Source organism: Oryzias latipes, chromosome 16 (assembly GCF_053564925.1).
Source record: "Oryzias latipes strain Hd-rR chromosome 16, Olatipes_Hd-rR_3.1".
Classification (NCBI taxonomy): domain Eukaryota; kingdom Metazoa; phylum Chordata; class Actinopteri; order Beloniformes; family Adrianichthyidae; genus Oryzias; species Oryzias latipes.
In genome coordinates, this window is record NC_136252.1 from 23,878,676 (window position 1) to 23,899,856 (window position 21,181).

Sequence of the window (21,181 nt, forward strand, 5' to 3'; positions counted from 1 at the left end):
TGTCAAATTCAGTCCAATAGATCTAAATAAAAATGTATCTAGGCATGGATCAAAGCAACACTCTCATCAAATTCAACCTAAAAACTCTTTGACCTTATGGTAAAGGTAAATACCACATTTTTCGGACTACAAGTTGCTTTGGAGTACAAGTCCCAGCAGCCAAAAATGCAAAAAAATAAGAAAAATCATATTCAAGTGATGCTAAAGTGTAAGTCACACTTTTGGGAGAAAGGTGTGATGCTTCTGAACAAGTCTTCCAAGCCCGGCGTAATGCTGTGGTCACACTGAACTCTATTCACGTGTCAAATTCATGTCTGCTGCCTCTTTTTCTAAGCGCGTCAAATTTGATGCTCAATGCTTGTCCAAAAATGTGTTCATAGACTAGATGTTTCTGTTGTGTGTGGGAGGAACTACTGTCAAGTTTTAAGTCCCATTGCTACATGGAAGCATTGTCTGTACATCTCATTAACAAAGCACGGAAGACACAGGTGACATTGAGATATCAGGTCTATTTATTTCAAAGAGCTCTACAAAAGTAAGCATGTCTCTGTGTGTGTCTTCATGAGATTCAATCAGTCTTTCTTTTTTACACAAATGTCTCAAATGTCTCAATGTCTTAAACTTAACCTGCAACTCCACTCTGGAAGTAGTTTGATTAGCTAGAGCCACACTGAAAGTATTTTCTAGAGAAATGAAAACGATATGTTCAGGGAAGAAGATTATATGGGCGCATGCATATACTCGGATGTTTAATGCTCGGTAAATAAAATAAAAAAACACTCTTGTTTGCGGCAAGAGTTTTATTTACTTCCTCCTTGACTTTATTGCTATACTTTCAAGCATGGACAATTAAATTTTATGGCCCGTTTGAGCGTCTTAACTAACATGGACATTTTTACAGTTTATTTTGTGCTGCATCCACAATATTTTACACAATATATCTCTGTGCCTGGAAAGCAAAGCCATTCAAGTCTTTTTTTTTTTTTTCCCATGCCCAAGCTCATCTCTGGTGTTGGTCTTCTTTTAAATTGTACGACTGAAAAAACCTTGAGCTGAAGAAGGTGCAATCATTAGTAAACAAAATGTGTGTTTTTAATCTGTTTTCATGATTAAGATATTCTAAAAGTGAAAATCCATCCACCATCCAGCTTCTTAACCCGCTATATCCCTTTTGGGGTCACGGGGTTACCAGAGCCCGGCTACTGTTGGGCGGAGGCGGGGTACACCTTGGACAGGTCGCCAGTCTGTCGCAGTGGGGGAAAAAAAAGTGAGAATATTTGCTCAAAATTGTCTGCTCAAGTTAAAGTCACCAAATCGTATCTGTGCAGAGTGAGTAATGGCAGAGATGACCTGCACACGGGGAATCCAGAGATCATGTGAATACATGCAGAGTCTGTGAAAGAGATGAGTGCAGGCCACACGGGTGTATATAGATGTATGCTGGCAGTAGCTACGGGCAGGGAAAGTGTGAGCTGAGTGGGGAGGGTTGGGGAGGAACAGTGCACTGAACCATCAGCAGGCGTAATGAGACACAGGTGCAATGTAAGGAGCCACATCCCCCTGGTGAGGTGCCTGAAAATAAGTTGCTCTAGACCTTTAAGATGGAAATCTCTACCTGCCGTTTTATTTTGAAGGAATGTTGCTTCGTATTAGCAGGCACATTTTTGTTAGTTTGTGAACCTAAAAACAATGCACACCTTGGGGAAATGTCATTTGCCCGACTTCTAATTCATTTGTGCCTATTTTAGGCAGCTAGTTAAAAAGCTCTAAAGTGCAGCAGATTAAAAAGGAAGCATGTCATCAAGTTGCAGCACAGAAATTATTCTGGTTTTTGTTGGTTCATTATCTCTGATCGTTTCATTTAGACTGGGGTTTTTAAATGCATGCTAATGAAAGGAGAGATGGGAAATTCCATAGCTGTGAAAACTCAGTGCTCTCTTCCTAATGAACTCATATTTGGGTTTGCCTGCTAAAATCAGAAAATGTTGGATTAGTTGGAGAAGCTGCAAAGAAAATTGGTAACCAGAAAGCTTCAGTGACGGGGAGGAGGGAGATTAAGGAGCACAGGGAGGTGGAAATTGATGACTGAGATGTACAAAAGGTGGAGGGACAAAGAGGCAGAACAGGAAAGAGGACACAAGCTGCACAGGAAAAGGTTTTAGGACAGGCTTGGGGGTACAGATGGAATGCATTTGCCATGTTCGGAAAAGGTGGGGAGACAACTGTTGCTTTTTTTACTATGTTAGTCTTTTTTTCTTTCACTACCTTAAGTTAAAGTCAAGTACATAAGAGGGACCCCTACAGTTCACAAGCCTGTGTGCATGATAGGAAGGAAGGAAAGAGCAGGTGTTCTCATTAAGAACCGAGCGGCCTTGTTTGTTTGAGTTTCAGACATGAGGCGCACTAAGAAAATGGCTTTTGCATTCAGCCAATACGGAGTAAGTAAATATTTTTGGAGGGGCATGCTGTGTCAGTAGATTGTTCTTTCATGCAGCGGGGGAGGGTGATGAGAGGACAGGCGATGGCAGGCTAAAGGAAACTGTGAAGCAGCAGCTATGTTTATTTCACCATGCAGAGACGTGAACACAAACTGAGCTTTGTCCCGTGCGCAGGCTAACTTAACGTCGGAGCGAGCTGTGAGGGTGCGGGGAGATGCAGAAACTGCCTTTCTCTTTCCCCTTCATTTGCTGCCAAATGACATCGCTTACTGTGCTTCGTGGTTGCACTCGCTGCCAGACTGGTATTGTGAACAAACACTGAATGTGCACTTCTCAGGAGCTCCTCCATCGGCCGAAAGTGTACTGATTTTGGATGGAGGATGGTCTTTAGATTGTGGCAGTCTTCTTAGGTTGGCCTCTGCAGTATCTGTGTGTGTGTGAGCATTAATACAAATGCAAAACAAATGTGCTTCTGTGGGGTTGAATGCATTTCCTTTATTTGTTCTTTGTCATTGTGCTTGGACAGGATGGATTGAAAGTGGGCATGAAGGATAAGAGGGGTCATTCATTCACCTCACATGCACAAACCCACATACCCATCCCTCTCTGGCCTTTCATCTTTACTCTCACAAGCGTCTCTTGTTCTGTCAGTTTTGCTGAAGGGAAAGACGGCGGCAGGGATGGTGAGAGATGGAGGAAGGATGTCAGGGAAAGGCTGAGAACTTAAGATGGAGAAGGTTAAACACAGCCAGGGACTTGTTTCCCAGCCCCTTTTAAAATCATCCACCAACCTGCCCCAGCTTACTCTTTCACTTTGTCTTCTGGGAAGAAGAAAAAAAAGTGATGGGTTGCAAAAGCTCTCTCTGCTTCCTTGCACTGCCATCTCCATTTCATCCCTCCCTCCGTCTCTTTAATTGTATCCTTCTCATCTCATCCACTCGTTTCTTCGCCTTACAGACATTCCCTTCCAGTCTTCCTCCTCTGCCCGTGCCTCTGTCTCCCTGGGGCTCGCCTCAGTGGGTCAGTTCCAGTCTGTCTGTTTGCTGATGACTCCACTTGGAGCAGATGTGATGCTCAGCAGCTGTTGCTCTGTGCTGCAGCGCTCTGCTCAAATCTCTCTTATGCTCTCATTTATCTACACATATTTTTGTTCCCTCTTACAGTACCGCTCAACCGTAAATGGGCGAGCTAAATTTTATTTTCAGATGTCTTTTGTCTTCTCTGACCAGCCTCATCGATTTGTTCCACTCACAGGCTTTGCCAATGCAGTTGTTAACGTTCAAAGCAGACTGCGATTTTTTTTTTTTTCATCACAATAAGTCTGGAATCTCTGTATTTATGTGCTGTATAAATGCCAACAGTCACTCTGTTATCTCGTGAAGCAAATGTCAGCCAGTGGTGGTAGTTTTCTAAGGGATTGAGGCAAGCTATTGTTCCTTTCCAAACCTACTGAAATAAATGAAATGAATCAAATGTAAATGTTTTGGGGCATTGTAGTCAAAACTGTTCAAAGCCAAAAGAAGTAGTATGTTTTTTTATGTTTAGCATGATGCCAAGTTTAATACAGCAATGAAAATGGGACTTGGACCCATGAAGGGTGGTGGAGTAGGGTGAATTGAAGCCAAGTCCCCTCGGTTGTCTGCTCCTTTTAGATAGCCTTATCAAAGCCTTTATTAGTTGTTTGTTTGTGTGTGAGGCTGGCTGGTGAGCTGAGCATCCTCTGACAGGTGCCTTCCCCTTTCATGTTGGAGGAGAGGGGAGGGTTTTGCGCCGCCATGTAGACTTTAGCCTGCGGAAAAACGGGTGTTCTGAAAAGGCCTTTGGTTGCTTTCTGTGTGGCAAAGAGCGTGCGTGTGTGGTGTCACACCTGTAATTGGTTGCCTCTGATCTTGCGGAAAATCTTGGATCAGTGTTGCAGATCCGACGGCTAATCAGCACTCGCTCTGGAGCTCTGGAACTCGTGCTTCAATCTGGAAGCTAGAACCGTCCCGTCGGTTGGGATTTAATCTCTCTAGAAATCCGCTAATGGGAAACGTTACATGCAGTCTAATTTAGGGATGCTGAGATAAAACATTTTGCTGTGAATGTTTGTGTGTTGTGTGCACAAGACTGCAACACTGATAAGGGATATTGAGCGCCACTTTGCCCCTGTGCTCTCAGATGGTAAGATTACAAGAAAGCCAGGGGTGTCTCTTTTTGCACTTTAGCCTCAGTGTTCTGTCTCTCCTCATGGTGGCATACGGCGCAGCGTCTTTAGGAAATTCATAAGGGGGATCATCACTCATTCCTGGTTCCCCTTTGAGGACTGCGCCTAATTAGCCGGCGTCTGTGATTAGTTTGCTTGTGTTTGATCTGCTTCACTCATCTCTCCCCTCTGTCGAAAAAGGCTGCCTGCCTGTGTCGTGATTTGGCCGTGAGGTGCAGCAACAGCACAAAAACTCAAAAGCAGATGCACAAAGATGAACACGGCGGCACATTGTACTTTTGCTGCCTTTTGAAGACACAGCAGGAGGCGTCACAAGCTCAGTGTCGTACACCAGCAGAGAGCCACACAGAAACACACTCATAGCAATACTTGCAACAGACGCGACTATATCTGTTAATATTTTACTACCGCATTCCAACAACTGTGTTTACTTTCGTTTTGAAGAGTTTTTCTTGTCGGTAAAATTCCCCTGAAAATCCAGATACCTGTACAGGACGTGGGTGGCTAACTCCAAAGAGGATTTACTTAACCTCTAAAAGATTACAGCTAAAGATAGTCAAATAATGAATTTAATTAATTCTGTACAAATGCCCCTCTGCTCCCCCTTTGCATTGAATCTCAATAGCAATCACAGCAGGGGGATACCAATGTTGCATTTAATATAACACAAATAGGAGCATCTCTCTGGTGCGTGACAGAACTCTGTCTAATCACATGGAGCCTGTGATATTGACGAGCCTGTCTGTCCTTGAAGCCCGGCACCGGAACATAGCAGGGCCATCTCTGTTTGTACCTCCATCCATCTAACCCTCACCTCCCAATCCTGTCTGTCACCCTGCTTTAAAGGCCAGGTAGTAAACAAAGGCAGCCTCAACCCTGGGTAATAATGTCCTGACAGGACTGCTCAAGCTCTCTGTCTGCGTTTGTGTGTTTGTGTGTGTTGGGCTCCTCCTTATGATCTCTGAGAAGTGATTTCAGTCCGATCCTCTGTATAGCAGCAGAAATTGCAGAGGCGTTACAGAAATCAGGGTTTACATTCTTAGGGAAAGCACTGACCTAATGGTCATGTTGAGAAGCTACAGAAGGACATTTTTCAATATCTTTCTATTGTAAGCAGGTGCAATTTTTATTTGACATAATGCTCAGTTTTGTATTTAATTTTAAAGGTCCAATTATGTTAGTTTATGAAATGTGATTGTAGCTCTTTTAAACACTTGTTTTTTATGGCTTATTAGATGGTTGGCAAGAAATACTCAATGTTGTGGAAAAATTGTAAGAGTTTGGACTTTTATCTAAATCAGTTTCCGCATAACAGTGACAGATTTTCAGCCTGGATCAAGTGCGATTCGCTTATCAGTTACTGGTTAGTGGGGTTTCAGTAGTGAGACTTGGCTGGATGATGCTGTATTTTTGACAAGTGTAAGCTCTATTAGCTCAACTTGGGTTTCTTTCAAAAAAGGAGAACCACTGGGTTGCTTCCCCTTCTTCTTTCTTCAGTCTGTCCAGAAAAATAAGCAGAGTCTATTTATTTTCAGTGAAGGTATTTTTTTTTCCTGTTTGAATGACTTTAAATCTGATTTTTGAATCAAGAGCTCACAGAGGGGTCAGAAAGAGGAACTGCTTGACAGAGGTCACACCAGTCTTTGATTTAGTCCAGCTGAGAGTGCTGATCCCATATCACTGTAACCAGATAGGGTTGACAGTATGGGGTAATCTTTTGAAAACAATTTAAAAACCACCCTGCATAGCGTTTTTGGCCTGTTTTTTTTCCCTGAACATCAGAAAAGAAAAATATGCCTGGTGTCCTAGAATTTACAAGATCTTTGCTGCACAAACACCAATTCGGTTCATTGTCTCAGACTTCTGCCCATGCAAATTCAAAGAAAAAGCAAGGCAGCGTCAACACCGCTCTGGAGCTCATGTAATTAACTTATGTCAGCAGTCGAGACGGTAAATAGCTACAATTCAAGGAGCCTCTGATGAGAGGAATTCATCCCAGTGACATTAAATTTGGCTAAAACTAAGCACAATTAAACAATCAATTAGAGAGAGATGCGTGCGCTTTAATTGTTAAGCATTGCCAGTTGTGCACTTCTAAGTGTTGAAAGTAATTTACTTAGGCTTCTGATTTTGTCCTTTTTATCTGCATGTTTTAATAGCTTATCACGCCGTGACAGAAATGGTCTGTTTGGTATTGTCTACAGCTTTATTCGTTTATTGTACTCCTTTGTGGCTAACTAATTGGATGAAAACAGCAACAGCCAAATCGGCACCTGTTTTTTTTTTTGTTTGTTGTAACCCTTTTATTGTCTTTTTCTTTAGTTTATGTACCACTCAAGCTGGCCACTTGGTTCTATGTGGTCTAATGAAAGTTGTTTTGTGTTTAATTTTTATCGTCACGTATTAAACCTAAGAATTCTTCTCATGTCTTATTTTATCATGGGAGATTCTATCCAGTCACATTTTTTAATTTTTGTTTTTATCAGTGTTTTGCTTTCATTTTGAAGACCGGCTTTAGGGGAAATGGAATTCCTGTTTTTATCTGGAGCTGTGTGTCTCTATTAGTTGTTCATTCAGTCGTTTATCGGCATCAAAACAATGCGAAATGTCCCTGAGGGAAGTTATCGCAAAGGCTGTTCTTCAGAGGATTGTCAAAGTTGATCTAAGTTTTTATTACAGTGGTGAATGAAAAGCGGGGCCGGAGTCTCAGCTGTTTACTTCTGCTTTGCTTTATCTTCAGTGTTGGACAAAAGTTGCTTTTCTGATGATTCTGCCTTAGTTTCATTTCCAGAAACAGCTGTCCCTCCTACCTTTTAAGAGAAAACTAAAGGGAGGAATGTGTTGAAATTTTATCTCACCTGCTTTCAGTTGAGAATTGAAATCAATCCTGAGGGAAGAAAACTTTCATTGCTTTTAAAGTAAAGAACAATACTTTTTTTTAATTTTGTTTTCCATTGTTCAGTTCTTTCGCAATCCTACATGCCTGATGTTTACCAGTTGTTGCAGCTCTCATTCGTCTTTGTGTAAAAGAGATTTTAGTGAAAGCCAGCGTTCTGAATATGCAGGTGGACTAATTAGATATTCATGCGTTTACCAGCTGAGCAGCTCCCTGCTGGGTTCTAGTGAAATGAGTCATGATTATCATAAAGCATAACTTTTGCTCTGATGTTGGCAACAATCTTGCATGAGTATTTTTCAATGTGGGTGTACCATTTTGGAAACAAAACTCATTTGTCCTCGCAAATGTCTCCCTGCAGACCTTTTCTCTGCGCTCCCACGAAAATCTGCCATTAGTAATGCTGTCCAGCTGGTTTTTACAATGTGTTATGATGGACAGAGTTATCGGTGTGTCATAATATTACTGTACGCCCCCTTGTTTGTTTTATCCCGCGATTCCTGACCTTCTGTTTTCCGTTTCCTGGCATCGAATCGGTAACGAGCGGTGTGATTCTCCTGACAGATTGACGGTGCTAATGGCGGTTTCCCTCATCACAGGACTGCCTTTTAATCTTTTAATGTGAGGCATAAATTAGCTTGGTGTCTGGCCGACTCTCCTGAATGAGATGCATGTCGACAGCTCTGTTGACCAGTAGGCTCCACAGTTGCAGGCTGAGTGGCAGTCCTGATGCTCTGGGAATAGCAGCTGGTAAATGAAACCACCCCTCCAAGGTGAAGTAAAAGACGACGTCTGCGGCAAATAAGCAGGAAACGCTGCTGTGTTCAGGTCTGACAATGAGGCTGTCATGGAATCTCCTCACCTCAACACGTAGCCCTGTTTTTTAATTGAGGGGGAAAAAAAAGATCACACCCGGCCTGAAATATCCTCTGTGACACCTTGGTAGACTCTAACATCCAAGTGTTGTTAGGAAGGCAAAAATAGGAATCACATCATGTTAGCAGCTGACAAGACAGACAAGTGTGTACCCACACAAGCAATGTATTGTATAAAGGGTGACAAAGAAATTCAGCCCTGGATTGTCTTTTAGAGTACCTGGCAACATACTCCACCTTTGCAATTACGACTTGATCCTTTAATTATTGTCTGTTTCCAAATGTGCCAGACTCGCACAAAAGCTTCCAGAGTCATCAAAGCCAGCTTATTCCCCGATGTGTTAAAGAGGTGAAAGCCCTCACAATGGAGAATCAAGATCAAGACATTTCCTAGAAACTGACCCCGAATGCATCTGAAAAATGTTTTCTTGGCCAAAGCCCCAAACTTGAATTTTATCCTGATGCACCGACTGCAGATCTGTCGCTATGGTCACCCAGCTTCAAAACCCAAAATCACACGTGGCGCTTAAATAACACGACTGCTAAAATTACCACAAGGACTGACTGCATACAGGGCGAGGATGTGGGGAAAAAAAAAAAAAGAAAATCAGTCAGATTTCAAGGAAGTGCAGAAAGAGCCAGAGGGATAAAAAGGATTTATTCCAAAACGAAAAGATGGGACCCGGCTTTACTCTGAGGGAGGACAAGTGGAGCAGAGAGAAAAGGCGACTGACTTACAGTTATGTGAAGGGCCCAAACAGAAAAGGCAGAACCTGGAGCCGCGGGGGAGCTCTGTTTCTGTCAGCCATCTAGCCTGAAAGTTATCCAGAGGGGCAACGCAATGACACCAGCAAAGAAGCAGTAGTTATTTGTTTGGAGCAGGAGGACCATGTCATTTTTGTTCACAGGAAACTGCTTGTTATAAGAAACACTTTTCCATCCCTTAGTGGGCTCTCTGGAAGAAAACAGGCAGCACTATAACACTGTCCTGTCTTCATTTTTGTTTTTTACACTTCACATTCTTCCTTTTCCTTCTTTTACAGAGCGATTCATACATATTCTGTTCCCTTTGACCGGCTCTCCTCCCTCACTGGCCACCTTTCCTCCCATCTTTGCTAGGTCAGGTCCAGTGTAGATGTTGGTGTTTATTAATAATGAAAAGCAGAGAAGAGGAGGAGGAGGAGGAACGGCACACTGCTTTCGTTCTCACCAGGGAATGAATAATTCACAAAGTGGAGAGAAGTACCTCTGCGTATGTGTGTGTTTTGTTACTCCCCGTCTCAATGTGGTTTTACTTTACCTTACGTTGGCGCATGTGGAAATGCTTCTTGTCTCACTGTGACCGCACACGCCATTCTGACTGTGTTATAATCTGCTGTTCGAGGTGTTTCCGAAGCTTTACACACCCTAAATGATTAAACAACTTGTGAAATTTTCTTGGTTTGGGCATTTATCTGTTGCAACACGTCACAGTCGCACACAATTAAACCCCTGTTGTGCTGTATTAATTCCTCCGGTTTGTTTTATGGCTTTTATTCCACCTATGACTCTCCTGTCAAACCTGTTAGCCAAGTAGCTCAGCTGATCTGGCATTCTTTTTGACAAGAGCTGATCCATGAAGTTGATTGTTTGGAAAGGGAGGCCCACGGGGAGCTGAATATATGAGCTATGTGTGATTTTATGTCAACACCTGTGTTGTTAAATGATTCGGAGAGCAACATGAGAACTTTTTGGCAGATTCCTCTTATTCTTAAATCCATGTATAGTGCATGGAGTTGGTTTTAAGACACGATGGAGACCGTGATCCAGCAGTGGATGCAGAGCTGAAATGTGCACAGCTGTGGGAATATATAATGTGACCTTTTTAAAAAAAAAAAAAAAAATTTAAAGAAAAACTTCCCCTCTGGGTCTTTTTTCATTACGTTGATACACTTAATTGAATTGGCAAATGCTTATTTTTGCAAATGATATTCGCTCGAGTCCTGAGGCATGTTTGTTATAAACAGGCAGCTAAAGAGGAATATGTATTAGTATACAGATGCTTGTGTAAATGTGCACACTTGAGAAGCTCACGCACACGCAAACAGCCTCACCTCCTGAAGCAGATCTCTCCTCCAGCTGTTCGTTTCTCCCCGCGACTTTGAAGCCTGTTCACGTCTGCCAGTGTCCCTCCCTCTGAACCCCTCTTTCTCCTTCACTCCCCTTCTGTTACATTTCATGCGTTTCTGCTTCCCTTCCTACGTTTTCTGCCTGATTCCTCTTCTTTCCTCTCCCAACCCAGTGTTCAGAGTCTCTTATCAAATGTTTCATCATGTCACTGAACAAAGTGAAATGTAGCATTTCCCTCTTCTTGCTGCACCTTGTTTCCCTCGCTTCTGTTGCATCACAGAGGTGAGTTTTACCTCTTGTCTCCTGCATGCAACCTCACTGAAACCCCGAACCCTCCCTTATTTTTCCATTTTTTTACTCCTCCTTGCCGCGTTTCTAAGTTGATTGGACACCTGTGGCGATTGGACTGTTTATCTCCTGTGGTACCCCTGAAGCCTTTGAAGTTTACTTCTTTTATCACTAGAAAGGTGCTTTCGACTCGGTTGCACCCTGGAATAGAAAAATTGAAGGCATTATGATAGGATGTCATCCGAGAGGTCTATAATGCACAGTGGCCTGTTCTAAAAGTGGATTTCTCATGTGTTATTGATCGGTTTCTAACAGAAAAGCCCCCATGAACACAGGTCAATGAGTGGAGTCTTCATTTCTTTGTTTCATTCTGGGCTTTGTCAGTCTTGTCTTGCCTTGCCTGAGCTGTGTTTCAACTCAGCTCCACGCGTATCCAGCATTCATATTTAAACACATGTGCCAGCATGCATGTGGCGCATGCACATAGATTGTCAGTTTTTATGTGTGAACTTCAGAAAAACGGGGATCCCTGAGGAATGCGGAGGAGCAGATTTTTGCTCCATCCGCAGTTTGGAGTCATCACTCATCTACTGCAGTGTCTGCTTCAGGATCACCAACTGACAGTCATGTCAATAAAATATCAAATGTCTCACACCTGAAAATGAGGGGTTTTTGAACCTTAATGGAGCTTGGGCTTGAAAGCTTCCTGCTGACAGGAACGGCAGGAATGGACATCTGAGGAAACAATCAACATTGACAATAGATCTAGAAGCTCTAAAGACAAATGTCCTTCTTGAATTTAAAAGGACAACATTTACTTAGATTTAATGTTTTATTCTTTAAGTTAGACAATTTCCCTAAAGTACCACTACCATCCTCTTTTAATCTATTTTAAAAGCCTTCCCAGTGGTCTTTTAATTACGATTCTGCTGTTTTTGGCCAAATCAAACAAACTTGTGTTGCTTTCTAGGACATAGTTTCTGCAGAGAGGCAGCAGTTCACCAGAAATTCATTGTGGGCGGGATCATTGGCGTGGAGAAACCCTTCCCCGCTTCCCGTTCCCCACACTGAAAGCTGTTGGAGCTATCCAGCTGTCCAGTTTTGAGCCAAGCCAGCTCAGACGAGGAAAATAAACACGTACATGGATCTATTTATCAAATAAGCTCTTTTTCAAACTGCTTTTTTTTTTTTTTTGCTCATAATTAATCAGTTAATCAATCAATTGATTACTTAACAACAATTTGAATAAATACTTAGAAATGCAATTTTAAGATAAACTTTCTTCATTTATGTCCTCCATCATAAAAAAAATGTCACAAGAACATGTTTAAAATACCAAAAACATTATTTTCATCAAAGTGGGTCTTAAAAGTGCTTGAAAGAACAAAAACACAGAACAGTTTTCAGTTGTGAAAAATCTAGGAGCAGTTCGTGCAAATGGGGCGTCAGAATGTTTTCATAAGAGTTCTGAGTTTCTAGTTGACAGCTGCTGATAGTAAAATACACTTTACTGAACAATGTTTTTCGAAACAAAGATGTTCCGCTATTTTCTCCTGAAAGATTCAGGTGTCTGTCAAAAAATGTCAAGCTGAAGCAACTATTAGCAATCATCCTAGAGAAGCAATTGTTGAAAACAGTCAGATACAATTCAGGAGGATGTCAGGAGTGAAGAATGGGGAAAATCTCAGCAAGTTTTCTCCACAGTTAGACCATGCAGTACTAAGCGTGTTAAATATTCATGAGTGTAATTAGAAAAAGACTGCACTTTTATGGCTTGTTTTTTTTTAAGGGTTTTTGGCAGGAATCGTTTTCCGGTGGAGGCAAAAAATAACATAATTACTCAGTTCAGGTTGCAAAGTTGGCCCTTTGCTTCAGCCCTTCAATCAACCATGAAAGCATCTGTTTACTAAAACATTCTGCAATCAGATGTAAAGTCGTGTGTCAGGTGACTTAAGATTGCTCCAAATTGGGTCATGCAAAAAAAGATAAGCAAACTATCAAATCACAAGAAAGGCAAAGAAATCAAGTGAATCTATTGCTGTGGTTCAGTCAGCTGATCTCATTGCCAATGAAATACGATGGCGGCATTGGACCTGAACTAGTAAAAAACCAACAAGACTTCTTTAGTCATCTGGATCTGGTCTTTTCTCAGTTAGTCAAAAACCTGCAGTTTTTAATTTGTTTTTATTCAAGAATTTACATCCACACTGTTACTGAAGCTTTCTTTTTTCAGTTCTTGTTAACTTTCTTTAAATTATACTTTAATGATCACCACTTTAATATTCCTTTTACGTGTTTCTTTCAAGATTTTATGCAAAGCACTTTGAATTGTCTTTGTCCACAAAATGTATAAAGTTGCCTTGCCTAAAGAACGTTTAATTAAATCTTAATTGTAAAGAACTGACCTTAAAGCCCCTCTGTGGCGACATAAAATATTGACAGTCAAAGAAACAAACTGTCTATTCAATACTTTGCAGCTCAACTCGGTTATAAGTCGCTGGTAGTTTTTCTATCCCAAAGAAAAGTCTTTCATGGTGAAATGCAATATGGGTTGTGATTATTTTGAGGCCTGATTAACCGTATACGGATCATAATTGGATGGCCTCTCGCAGAACTCTAGGAAGTAGTTGTTTCTTACATTTCCGGGAATTCAAAGCAACTATCATTTTTAAAAATTATTTAAAAAGTGGCTCTATAGAACGCCTTTGTCAGACTCGTTGCTCCTCAGGAACATAAAAGCATAAACAAGAGAATAATAGAAATGGAAAAACTTGGACCTGGAAGAACAATCAGAGCTCAGCATGCTCACTGAGATAGTTGTACACGAGGGAGGCTAAAGGAAAACATGCATTCTTTGTTTTGCTTTTCTTTTTTTCTCTCCTACATGCATTCACAACAGGGTTGTAGGAGGCAGAACTCAGGAGCATGCAGATTACAGAATACTCACCACCTGCCCCTGCAGAACCCACTAACTTGATGAAATGCAGTCATTGAACTCTGAAGGCTGTTTAGATGATGGTCTGAGCTTCCTGTCACCCCGACATGGTGCCTTTCCCAAATATGGAGGGGAAGGGGAAGAGGACATGAATGCCAGCAGAGCTCGAGCCAGACAGCCAGGAAGCTGAGTCCAGGGATGCAGACTGATAAGCGCATGTTTGTGTTAGCTGCTTCAAAAGAGCTGCAGAGAAAATGAGGAACCCCCCCCCCCCCCCCCCCCACACACACACACACACACACACACATACACACAATGCTTTTCATTCTTCTGACTCATTTGACCTGTATACATTTTTTCCTCCTTTTGCTTTGTTTCACGAGTACCCTTGATATTTTTTTCACAAGGTCAGGCAAGGAGCCCACTCCGCCTCCCACAGTTGCTCCTCTCCTCTGATCTGCCCCTCCTTCGTACCTCCGTCCCTCCATCTCGCCACTAGCAGTTGCTCCTTTGCATCTATCTACCTTCAATCCTGCTCCTCTTTCTTTGTCTTCCATTTGTGTCAGATTTGTCATTCAACCGTCTTCTATTAACCTTGTTTACATCTCGCTTCTCCTCCTCCTCCTCCTCCTCTCAACTCATTCTCTTTTCACTCCTTCTTTCATTCTCTATTCCTGGCGCCATGTTCTCTTCACACCATTTCATCTTCACTTTCCTCGCACTTCATCCTCCTCCCAGGCTTTAATCCTCCATCACGTTGGCATTCCCAGGCTGTCTCTCATCTCATCGTTTCATCCTTCCATCTTTTGGAGCACACTTCCCCCTTGATTCATTTTCCTCTTCACAGACAAATGGTGGGAAATATGGAAATGTCAGCATGACCAGGCAGGAGATCACAGAGGACTATGCTAATATGGCTGGCCTGTCACAGCCCCATCAATACAGTGTGTGAGTGCGTGCTGCTTGCATGCACCTCATGTGTGTTAAAGACGCGATGATAGGTGGCAGTGCTTACATTACAGATCTCCGACTACTTGAGAATGTTGAGTAGTGTTATTTTTATGGCTGTGTGTGAGCCCTAACCTGCTCTTTTACAGAATTGGTTTTATTTTTTTGATGTCAGGCAACAGAGCTTCTGTAAAGTAAAGCGGTGGTGACACTCTTATTTTGTCTTTCGTCGTTGTTGTTCCCTTTTTCTTTTATTTCTCCTTCCCAACCACAAACTTTAATTCTGCTGCCCCTCACACAAAAAAACTCTAATATGACCAGTGCTCTCTAAATATTTGTGCAATCACTTTTCCAAATGTGGCTTAAAATTTCCAGAATTCGTTGGATTCTTTCTCTTCTGCGTGTTTGCTGTCCTAATGGCGCTTTCTCTGTGTCTACAGAGTTTGGGTTGTGGAGGAGACTTTGCTTGTCTCGTGTATGATATTAATTTCCCTGGGGGCAGTGCGGAGTCTCATAAGGCCAGCCTGTCTCCCGTCTTGGTGCTGACAGGATCTGACCTGTGTTGGCTCTCCTCTTATTGCCTCAGAATGACAGGCAACAGACTCGCCATTGCTCTGTCCCCACGTTGTTGTTGCACACACCTTACCTGTGTGTTATCATGTCTTTTAAAAAAAAAAAAAAAAAGTGAAACTCTTTTAGAATTATGATCTTTAACAAACTAAGGGAACATCCTCCATTGGGGAATATGCTACTTTTGTAATTTTAATCAAATGAGTGATGTTTTATTTTTAAAATAATGTTGTCAGAAGTTTCTCATGTAAAACCAGTCCTTTCTATCATTTATGGCGCATTGCAGCCTCTACCCTTGTTCTTCATAACCATGAGTCACATACTTTCAACTTCCCTCTCTGCAGATTCCCCATCAAGAACAGATTTATGTCAGCATTGATCTTTTCTGAAAAGAGCTTAAGACTAGTGGTGGTCCACCAGCCCATCATCTAACAGAACAAAGTTCTTGGGCAACAGTACAAGCAGGTCAGATGGCTAGTCACAGAGAGTTGCAACACAAAAGAGAAGAAAACATCCAGTTTCACCGGAAAGAGGAAATGTATGGCAATTGGGTTAAGTTCACGGAATAGCAAAAAAACTGCATGAACAGCAAAAAAAGAAAAAAACGTAAAAATAACAGAGGATGTGAATCAATTGATAACAAGTAGCTGCCGAACTTTTAAATGCCAAATAACAAAGAGACAGACTTTTAGTAAAAGCTGGACAAGTGACAAGGAATGTACTTTTGCAGTTATTTGATCAATAAAACAAGTTTTTTGGGAATTAAAGAACATTTTGTGAAAAAGTGAAAAAACTAGTTTGAATCCTGTTAGTCGACGTCGACGTGACTGAAAGTCGTGACACATCTTTTCTAACAAGAAATACTGGTCTGAACATTTTCCGTGTTCCTCTGTTAGGCTGTCAAAACTATAATGAGGACTTAAATACAGAAAAACCTTTTGTTCAAACTTGTCCATCTACAGAGAGGATGTCCTCTTTTTTTTTTTAAGGGAAATGTAAGGTTTAGTAAAAACCTTCTGTCGATGCTTTTTTAAAGTTTCGGACTGCTGAGAAAAATTTTGATGCTAATGGACTTGGCTTCATGAAAGTATAAAGTGCTCATGCTTCCTTCTACATTTTTTTAAGTCTTGACACCTGAATAGAGTTTCTCCTGAGTAAAGTCGAGAGATAAAGGTGCAGTTACCAAACCATAAATTCAGTCTGCTATCTTCAACATGCCCCAGAAGACCCCACGATAATCCTCTCCTGACATGAATGCATATTTGTAAACTGCACTTTCTTGAGCTTGCCTTGCACCAAAGTGTTTGTGCGTCAAAAGATGGGGCGAAAAAAGTTTCCCCTTTCAGTCTTTTAAGGTTCTGCTCTGCTCCCACGGGCTTCCTAGTGGTTGTCCAGAGGTTCCTCCGCGGCTGCAAGGGGGTTGTTTTGTGGTTGTAAATTGGACCGTCTTGGGAGAGCCGATACTATTCTAGGAAAGTCTTGTTTTCTTCATCTTCCCCACTCATGCTTTCACTCATTTTTCCCTCCTCTCTTCCCCTGCGCTGATATCTCAGATCCCCCCTGAGAAAAGAAGGTGTGGTATTTATGCTTGTCAAAAGACAGCGCTGCCCTCTACTCTCATGTTTTAGCCTGCAGGCTTTGTGCCTGTCTTCTCCTCAGCCCGGCAGCTCAGGCCCGGCACCAACTGGTAGATCGAGTTTTGCAAATAATTGTCGGCCTGTTGGGAAAATTGTGTTTCTCTTGTGCTACACAATCTCTGAAGCTTGTCAGTAAACATGTTATGTTCATGCATTTGCTCTGCCCTGGGTGCAAACAGTTGCTCAGCTGTAGAAAATCCATTCTTACTTAAAACAGGTGCCATGGTGCTGACATACACTAATGTGTGCTTATTCACACAAGTAATTACATTTTCTAAAAGACCTGGATTACACACATTTGGGAACGGATTGTCATCCCTAAACCCTTCCCTCACACACAAAATAACACAACTCGCCAAGAAAAGCATATTTATTTGGACTCTGCTGCTACACAGGAATGTGTCGGCACAGCAAATGGCAGGCTATAGAAAAGTGGAAGCCATCCTGATGATTTATAACCTATGTGCGGGAGAAGTGGTTTTCATCTTTTTTTTTTCAGCAGCACACATTGCCTTTTTTTGTCCACTTCATCCACACACTCAGTCACGGAGAGATACCAGACTCTTGGCCTACTTTCCTGGCTTCACTAATGCTGTTCTCTGTTGTACCACACACTTTCAAACTATCCTCATTTGTCATCTGGAGGCTTTGTACCAACATGAGTTCTTTGCTCTTTTTTCCTGTTTCTCATATTGAATGATTGTGGTTAATGTTGTTTTCCTCCCTCATTGTCTCTTTTCAGGGATCTTGGGTCAGAGAGTAAAAGTGGACCCAGAGGTGACGTCATATCCTGGCCAGTCTGTCAACCTGCGTTGTTCCTTTTCCGATCCGACTGGAGTCCAGCTTACAATGGTCAGAAACTCGCCATGCATTTCTGATTTTTCATCTGCTGCCAATTAAATTTTATAGATCAAAGATTATTTTTGCTCTCAACAATTTATTGTGGTAAAAGGTGGAAGTACTAATTCTGCTACATTCACACCAGGATTTTGTGGTCGAGAAAGTCTTTTTTATTTTGTGCTGGTGTGGAAAAATGTCTAAACTAAACGAGCACACCCTAGTCTGCTTATTAATATTGGCCTTAGTTTGTTGAAAAGTAAACCCTGGTGCAGTTGTCATCAGTGTGAATGAAGGAAACGGGGGAAAGAGTAAGAGAAAGATTGAAGACATGCTCTGCATTTATAAGAAAACAACAAACAAACAAAAAGAATGCAAGCTTTAACTAACTAGAACAAATGAAGAGTAGTTGGGTGAAGTCTCATGTGCAGATGTGGATTAATGAAGAAGCTAAGACACTTATGGTCAATGGTCCATATACATCACTATGGTTTTGCTGGGTTTTCTTCTTCCTGCCTTGTTCTTTCTGGTCAACATTCATTTTATTGAACTCTCATAAATGCAGTTTTAAGCTTAAATTTCTCCTCCATCGTCAGAAAACTGGCACAAGAACATGTACCAAAATACCAAAAACACAATTTTCATCGGAGTAGATCTTTAAATCCATTTTCAAACCTTGGTTGTTTCACTGTGGTGTCCATATTTAAAAGATAAATATTTAAAATGCTTTTTGTTTTTGTCTGTGGTGTCACTCATGAGTCCAGTTGTTTTTCTTCATCACCACTTGTCTTCTAACCGTTGAGCTTCTGTGTGTTTGACTCCAGGTCACATGGATCTACGAGTCAAAGGATGGATTGAGGAACAACATAGCTGTTCTGCATCCTTCATATGAGCCCAATTACCCAGACTCATCGTTAAAGGGCAGAGTCAGTTTCCAATCTGCACAGCCAGAAATGACCCGCCCTTCCATCCAGATAGCTGATCTAAGGATGTCTGATGAGGGGAAATATATCTGTGAATATGCAACGTACCCCAGCGGCAATGAGCAAGGGACCACTCAACTTATCATGCTGGGTATGTCCACATCTGATTTATTTAACAGATTATTAAGAACAGCTACCTCTGAACTTGATTTTTTTTTTTTTAAACTACAAAAAATCTTTGCATTTTAACAGCCATAGTTCTTACTTTTGGGTATCTGGTTCATGGCCAGCATTGATACAAACTTAGACTACAGAAATAGGAGGATCAGTTGAAAACTAGATGGTCATTCCATAAAAGAGACCGGAAAAACAGTTTAGCAGGTCCACCCATCCAAAATTAAATATATTTTAGTTGAAGTGTGGTGTGAATGAAGCAGCAAAAAGAGCCAGTTAAATTCACATTGTTGGATTTTTTTCCTCTGTGATTTTACTTTCTAAATTACAAATGAGATCACAAGGCCTGAGGCAGCGATTAAACAGTCATTTTATTCCATTTAGAAAAAAGTAAAACATTATTGTAAAAAGAGAAATATAGCAAAGTCAAAACTGAAAAACCTGGTAATGGTGATGGATGATTTCTTTTCTTTTAAATTTGCGTTCAGTTAAAAAAAATTCACTTCATCTTTTGTGGCAATAAGAATGAAGTCCAAGATTTCATGGAAACCTAATAAGGGAGATTGGAATTGGGCACATTTTTTTATCTTCTTAAAATCTGTACTTTTAGTTGAGATCAGCCTTTCACGCATCAATAATAGATTGAATTGTTGAAAAATGGCAAAATTGACCAAATGTTCTCATCAGTTTAACTGGATTTCTAAACAAAAATGTTCAGAGATGTCAATCTTTCCCACCGTTTCCAGAGACTCTCTGAAAATATGCCAAGGTTGAAGTGTAGCAATTTAATCTTCATTTCCTTTTTATTCCTCACCCATCTGGTTACTGTTAGAAAATTGATATTTATCCTTCAGGCCATGTTTAGAAATGCTATTTATGTTTGCCCAGCTCTGTTTCACAAGCTTTTATCAAAGGTGAAAGTGGGTTAAGAAGGGTTTGCAACTTTGTTGTAGCTGCTGTTTCAAGTGATATTATCAAAGCAATTGTGCTTTGCAATGTAAAAAAAACAAGGGTCCAACGCTGGCCTGACAACGGCGCCTGTCCTTCTCTCATCTCTCTCCAGTTCATGGAGCCCTCATTCCTTTCCTTCAGGCAGTGTATTGATCTGGCTGCTTGTAATGCCCGCTGTCAGCTCTTGTCTTGCCTGCTCTTCTCTGATCGCACACAGCTGAGGGAGAGGCCAAATGAGGGAGGAGATGGACCAGAGAGGGTTGAGGAATGACTAAGATTATGTAGTCATTTAGAAATTGTTTATGGAAATGCCCTGCACAGTCAGGGAAGTGGTTCATCAGTGGTGGGGAATATGAGGATAGAGGGGGGAATAAAGACATAAAGTGAAGGAAGATCTAGTGTTTGTGTGCGTTTTTGCTCTGGTGCTTGTAATTGTTTGTCAATGAGGGCTCTGAAGGGGAAGACTGAGTGGTCGCTTTTGCCGTCTTAGTGACTCATAAGTCAACAGTTGTGTTTGTTATCTTTTGACTTTGCTGTCTTGCTGTTTAATATTTACATCCCTTAATCTTCTTAATTTCTGCTTCTTCAACTTTTGGTTTATGTCATCAGCCAAACCCGAGAACTCGGCGTCCACCGTGTCTGTAGAGGCAGGCACGGAGAAAACCACAGTGGCCAAGTGTGAGTCTGCAAACGGACTCCCCGCTGCCAAGATATCCTGGGTGACCACGGCCAAAGGTAATGAAACGACCACGAAAAAGGCTGGGACCGACAACACCGTGACTGTATCCAGCGAGTATCGCATGGTTCCAACACCAAGTGACAACGGGAAAGACATCAGCTGCGTGGTGGAGCACAGGACCCTAGAAAAGCCAGAAAGCTTCAAGATGAAGCTGGCTGTTCTTTGTAAGTCTCCCACTGACATGCACCACTGTGCCTTCATAAATTCTTCTGCTGTTCCTGCTCTAATGTGCAATTCATGTGTCCTCCCACAGTTGCCCCTGAGGTGTCAATATCAGGGTACGATAATAATTGGTATATGGGTCGCACAAGCACAGTACTCATGTGTGAGGCTAAAGCAAACCCTGTTCCAACTTCTGTTCTCTGGAAAACGTGAGTGACTTCAAAAAATTGAATTTTTGTCTTTTCTGTTGCTCTGCCAAGCATTTTTTCCCTTTCCTTTTCTCTTTTTACATTTTGCTTCCAGATTCACAGCCCTTGAACAGCCATAAAACTCCAGTTCTTATTATTGCCTCTGCAGAACTGTGCTCAAATGGAGATGGCTGTATAATATTTCATAAAGAAACCTGTCAGAAAATCTAAACCTCATAGTTAGAATCTCTGATTCTCCCTCCTGTTTTTTCTCCCTCAATATGATCAATAATGTGTAGTTCAGG

General features: G+C 41.5%; 1 protein-coding gene across 2 annotated transcripts in view; it reads left to right on the top strand.

Annotated features, from left to right (window-relative positions):
• Positions 1-21,181, top strand: part of LOC101173334 (nectin-2) — a 79,612-nt gene that overhangs the window by 12,546 nt on the left and 45,885 nt on the right. For both annotated transcript variants that reach the window (XM_011485485.4, XM_011485486.4), the window contains exons 2-5: positions 17,645-17,754; positions 18,564-18,813; positions 20,397-20,690; positions 20,780-20,897. In XM_011485485.4, coding sequence (XP_011483787.2) covers positions 17,645-17,754; positions 18,564-18,813; positions 20,397-20,690; positions 20,780-20,897 — 772 coding nt within the window. The remainder of the gene's footprint in view (positions 1-17,644; positions 17,755-18,563; positions 18,814-20,396; positions 20,691-20,779; positions 20,898-21,181) is intronic.